Below are 5,924 nucleotides of genomic sequence, written 5' to 3'. Positions count from 1 at the left end.
AAAGTCCCCTCCCAGCACCCTTGTAGGCCCCTTCAGGTACTGGAAAGCTGCAATGAAGTCTCCTCATTGGAGAGAATACTATAGGTTATATATACTATATGTATATACTATACATATAGGTTCCTCCTATATGGCTTTTCAAAATCCTAGTATTTCCAGGGTAAAGCAACATACTTAGGTAGATAACTTGGCAAACAGAAGGCAGGATGTATTTCCTGCTAGCAGTTAGTTAATAAATTTACAACCATGTGCTGAGTAGCGAGAGTCAGAGCCAGAGAACCTGAGAGCTGCAGCCTGAGAGCGATTGCAACCCGAGAGCCACAGCCCAACGGCCAGAGCCTGAGAGCTATCGCAGTAGATTCCAAACACCACCAGTGATAGCAAGCCCGGGAAAACTAAACAAACCCACCAACTCCCTCAGGAACGAGCCAGCACAGGAGTTAGCAAAGCAGCTAACGCAGGAGTCAGGGAGAGTGTTAGCAAGTGTACGGGAGCAAACGAGAGAGAGTAAGGGAGAGAGTAATGGCTCCCGGATCCCCTCCTCACCTCTGCCCTGAGCATGATGTACTATGGCATGAAATACTCCCTTGGTCAGTTTGGGTCAGGTGCCTGAACTGTGTGTCCCCTACGCTGCCTGCAGTGAGACAGCGAGAGCTGGGAACACAGCTGCAGGATCAGAAGCGCAGAAAGAGTTTGAATTCAGTGCAGGCATTCCCCAGTGCCAGCTGAGAACTTATCAGTGCTGCTCTCTGCATCCAGGAGCACAGCTTTCTAGCAGCCACGGTAAAGAGAGTTAACCCTTTCCTGACTGAACCCAGCACACTTGTCAGTGTGAAACCTGTGCTTCCAACTGTGAGGCCGTACTGATTTTCTCTGACACACTACATTTTGTTCTACTTGTTTTATTCCAGACTGTTGAGAAAGGAGGTTCCTGAGAGAAGAGCCTCAGTTTTTTTCTTCTACCTCTTATTTGACCTATTCTGTGTTCTCATGCTAGAAGTTTACAGAGAGCCTGAGGAGCCCCTTGTTTTCCTCTCAGCACTTAAATACCTGTAAACCATAGTGTACTGTGGTCTGGCAGCTCTATTTTATGACAGTGTGCATCTCTTCGTAACCACTGATGTCTGAAAGCTCATACTATGGTCTTTGGCTTTGACTTGCAAGAATAAAAGTGGGAAGATGCAGATCACAGAAAAGGAACAATTGACTTGCAAGAATAAAGGTGGGAAGATGCAGATCACAGAATAGGAACAAGGTATCAAAATAATATGGAGGAACTTATATGAAAGTGTCCATGTAGTTCAGGTGTGGTTCTGTGAAAGCTCACAGTTGTGTTTTTATTCCCAGGTCTCTTGTGGAGGAAAGTTGCTTGTTCTACATGCTCATAGCCTACATGTGTGAGCTTAAAGAGGTGGTGAACAGTGCCTATGAAGGGACTTGTGGGTACTTTAGAACTCATGCTCAGCCTCTGTCAGGTATGTGGCAGGCTCCTCCTCAAGGAGGATGACCTCCATATAGAGAATGAGAACCATGCTTTCCTGGCTCTAATCTAGTAAGTCTAATACAGGAAAGAAGATGAACATATTCCAATAGTATTTTTTGCCCATATCCACTTACCTGGGGTCTCAATCAACATCTGGTGGCTACCAGCCATGACATGCTGATGCTCAACCAGTCACTCTGTCCCCCTGGCTCTGATGGAAATGATTTTGAGTGGCAGGAAGAAAGAATGGGCTTTCAGACTGCTTTCTTTTCCAGAGGAAGGGGTCATTAATTCACTCTGCAATTATTTTAGGAGGCCAGAAGGTGGGTTAAGATTTAATGATGAGGGTTTTACTTATACCTTTGAAGGCACGTATTTTGCTTACCTGTGGCTGAAACTGACAGAGATGCCATGTAAAGCAGCTGCTCCTAGAGCAACATTAGCAGTTAGTGTCACTGGAGGAATAACAGACCAGATCACTGCTTCAAAGACAGCTCAGGGAGGTGACATAGAAAACAATTCCTGGACTGAGGTACTGCCTATAGGTTTGGTCTTCCACATCATGGTGACCTGTGGAGGAGTAGCATGCTCCCTTGGGGATTGTGCTGATGCAAGGAAATAGATGTCTAACACTTGTAAGCACAGTGATAAGAGGAAAGAGAACTGGAATCTGACCAGGAAAATAAGCATTCCCATAGATGCAACTGCCTTGATTACCAAGGGGAAAAAGTCAAGTTAATTTATATTGTTACAAGGCAGCTGAATGGGTGCTTCATATATGTTCAGATGGTAGATTACTTTGACACTCAGACAGGGAAGTGGTGCAATACCTCACCTTCCATATTGAAGTGCACTATAAACCTGTTGTTGTCATTTCCAGACGAAAATTTCCTGAGTGTGCACAGCTCAAAAAGAACCTTTGGATATCAAGTTGCAGAAAAGGAAATGAGCAAATTAATTAATATGGTTGCAATATTACCAAGTACCTGCACTTTATATTTGGTACATGCAATGTGCTCAGTTGGAGACCACAAGAAGGTCCCTGCTGTATGGAGGCATTGTTTATGCAGGTGAAAGATTACCTCAGAAATATTCTCTCTGTCCAAATACCTTCTGAGTACACCAGAAAGGAAGAAAATGGGAAAATTCTGGCAGACCCTTCAAAAGTTCTTGATTACTCAGTTTCCCATACAGTCAAACTACCCTTCAAAGTTCTTCTAAAAATTGCAATTTATTTGGAAAGGTAAAAATAAAAATCCCTGTAAATAAAGAATGACTTTTCACTTGTACCGAAACCTTTTTCACTTGACTTCCTCACCTTGCAACAGTCTGCAGAAACTTCTAATTTCTACTTAGTGTGTACTTCAACAGTCTCTTCATTTCAAGTGGACGTCATACATTTTAGGGTCAATTAAATGAATTTAAAAACAGAGCACTTTGAAAAATAATTTAAAGCAGAAATAGACTTGGAATTAAGGAGTTATCTGTAGTAGCTTTATTACATGAGCTCTTTTCTATGCAGCCAGATTCTTCTCAGGCATTTGTGAACTCTGTTTGGTTTGGGCAAGGTGAGATGCTCATTCTGCACCTCCTGGAATGCTTTGTGTCTACAAAGCATTTTGGCTTGTCTATCAAGAAAAGGCCAATGCTTTACTATTTGAAGGGGAAAAGGGATAAAACAAGGTTTGGTAGAGATAAATCTCGGGGCAGCAAACCAATGTTTGAGAGGTGGTATGCTAGTGAGGTCCTTCAGTCTGCTGTCTCAGTGGAGGTAAGGGATGGAGATCTATGTGGCTGCAAAGACACAAGGGTCATTAATGTGTTAGGGTCATGGAAGCACCTGAGAATGGCCATGTAATAATTAGAGCTTTGCCTCCAGAAAGGTGGTGGGATCATTAACTCAACTGAAGTTCATCTACACCCATGCATGCACCATGGGCAGCAAACAGGAGGAGCTTCCATCATCCAGCTGGAAAACTATGATATAGTTGCCATCATGGAAACAAGGTGGGATGACTTGCACAAGTGAGATGCTGCAATGGATGGCTATAAACTCTTCAGAAGGGATAGGCAAGGAAGGACAGATGGTGGAGTAGCCCTGTATGTTAGGGAATGTTTTGGATATCTAGAGCTTGATGATGCTGATGATAAGGTTGAGTGTTTATGGGTAAGAATCAAGGAGAAGGCCAACAAGGCAGATATCATGGTGGGAGTCTATTACTGACCATCCAACCAGGATGAAGAGACTGACAGAGTATTCTATAAGCAGCTTGGATTAGTCTCACAACCACGAGTCCTTGTTCCCATGGGGGACTTCAGCTTACCAGATGTTTGCTGGAAATACAATACGGCAGAGGAGACAATCTTGGGGGTTCCTGGAATGTGTAGAAAATAACTTCCTGACACAGCTGGTGAGGGACTCAGCTAGGGAAGGCACCCCACTGGATCTGCTGATTGTGAACAGAGAAGGACTTGTGGGGGATGTGGTAGTTGAAGGCCATCTTGGGCATAGTGATCATGAAATGCTAGAGTTTTTGATTCTTGGAAAAGTAAGGAGGAGTGTTAGCAGAACTGCTGCCTTGTACTTCCAGAGGGCTGACTTTGGCCTGCTTAGGAGGCTGGTTGACAGAGTCCCTTGGAAGCAGTCCTGAAGGGCAAAGGAGTCCAGGAAGGCAGGACATTCATCAAGAAGGAAATCTTAAAGGTTTAGGACCAGGCCATTCCCATGTGCCAAAATATGAGTCTGGCTGAACAGAAAGCTTTGGTTGGAACTCAGGAAAAAAGGACAGTTTATGCATTCTGGGAGAAGGGTCAGGCAACTCACAAGGATTACAAGGATGTCATGAGGTTATGCAGGGACAATTTTAGAAGGGCTAAAGCCCAACTAGAATTTAATCTGGTTACTGCCATAAAAGACAATAGAAATGGTTCTCTAAATACATTTGAAACAAAAGGATGGCTACATAGAATCTCTATCTTTTATTGGATGTGAGGGAAAACATAGTGATAAAGGATGAGGAAAAGGCTGAGGTACTTAATGCCTTCTTTGCCTCAGTTTTTAATGGTAAGACTAGTGTTCTCTGGGTACCCAGCACCCTGAGCTGGAAGACAGGGGTGGAGAACAGAACAAAGGCCCATAATCCAAGGGGAAATGGTTAGTGACCTGCCATACCACTTAGACACACACAAGTCTATGGGGCTGGATGAGCTCCATCCAAGGGTACTGAGGGAGCTGTCAGAAGTGCTCGCCAAGCCACTTCCAATCCTTTATCAGTAGTTCTGGCTAACTAGGGAGGTTCCAGTTGACTGGAAGTTAGCAAATATGATGTCCATCCACAAGAAGGGACAGAAGGAAGATCTGGGGAGCTATAGACCAGTTAGTCTGACCTTGGTGCCAGCGAAGATTATGGAGCAGATGACCTTGAGTGCCATCACGTGGCATGTACAGGACAACAAGGTGATCAGGCCTTGTTGAGAGCTGAAAGGTTCTACAGAGGGATGATGGATGGGCTGAGGCCAATTGTATGATGTTCAACAAGTCCAAGTGCTGGGTCCTACACTTGGGTCACAACACCCACCTGCAATGCTACAGGCTTGGGGAATAGTGTCTGGGAAGTTGTCAGGCAGAAAAGGATCTGGGTGTGTTGTTTCACAACCCACTGAATGTGAGCCAGCAGTGTGTCCACGTGGCCAAGAAGGCCAATAGTATCCTGGCTTCTATCAGAAATAATGTGGCCAGCAGGACTAGGGAAGTGATTGTCCCCTTGTACTCTCACAGGTGAGGCCGCACCTTGAATACTGTGTTCAGTTTTGGTCCCCTCACTACAAGAAGGACATTGAGGTGCTGGAGCGTATGCAGAGAAGGGTAACAGAGCTGGTGAAGGGTCTAGAGCACAAGTCCTGTGAGGAGCGGCTGAGGGAACTAGAGTTGTTTAGTCTGCAGAAAAGGAGGCTCAGGGGAGACCTTACTGCTCTCTACAACTACCTGGTCTTTTCTCCCAGGTAAGAAGTGATAGGAAAGAGGAAATGGCTTCACATTGCACCAGGGGAGATTTAGATTGGATACTAGGAATAATTTCTTCACTGAAAGGGTTATGAAGCATTGGAACAGGCTACCCAGGGGAGTTACTGAGTTACTATCCCTGGAATCATTTAAAAGATATGTAGATGTGGCGCCTAGAGAGACGATTTAGTGGTGGACTTGGCTGTGCTAGGTTGGCCTTGATGTTCTTAAAGACCTTTTCAAACCTAAACGATGCTATGATTCTATTCTAAGAAGTATTAGATTCTTTGCTAATATTTCAATTAGATTTACTATATTAGGAGTTGCAGAAGTTCCACCATCAGTAACACTGAAAGACTCAGACAGTTTAGTGTGGTCAAAGGAGCCTCAGGGATCGAATCTGTAAAACAAAGATATAACAGAGATTGTCCAGAAAAC

At 44.3% G+C, this 5,924-nt stretch overlaps 1 protein-coding gene across 1 annotated transcript; it reads left to right on the top strand.

Moving 5' to 3' along the window:
- Nucleotides 1–1,347: 1,347 nt before the first annotated feature.
- Nucleotides 1,348–2,272, top strand: CCIN (calicin; the record flags this gene model as incomplete). The annotated part of the gene is given in 6 exon segments (XM_010157471.1): nucleotides 1,348–1,443; nucleotides 1,487–1,639; nucleotides 1,676–1,748; nucleotides 1,750–1,810; nucleotides 1,813–2,219; nucleotides 2,222–2,272. Coding segments are annotated over 6 exon segments (841 nt in total), but the record flags the coding sequence as incomplete, so codon positions are not given.
- Nucleotides 2,273–5,924: the final 3,652 nt, after the last annotated feature.

This window comes from Eurypyga helias, unplaced genomic scaffold (genome assembly GCF_000690775.1).
Source record: "Eurypyga helias isolate BGI_N326 unplaced genomic scaffold, ASM69077v1 scaffold11118, whole genome shotgun sequence".
Taxonomy (NCBI): domain Eukaryota; kingdom Metazoa; phylum Chordata; class Aves; order Eurypygiformes; family Eurypygidae; genus Eurypyga; species Eurypyga helias.
The sequence above is the reverse complement of the archived record's forward strand: the minus strand, read 5'-3'. Positions and strand labels throughout refer to the sequence as shown.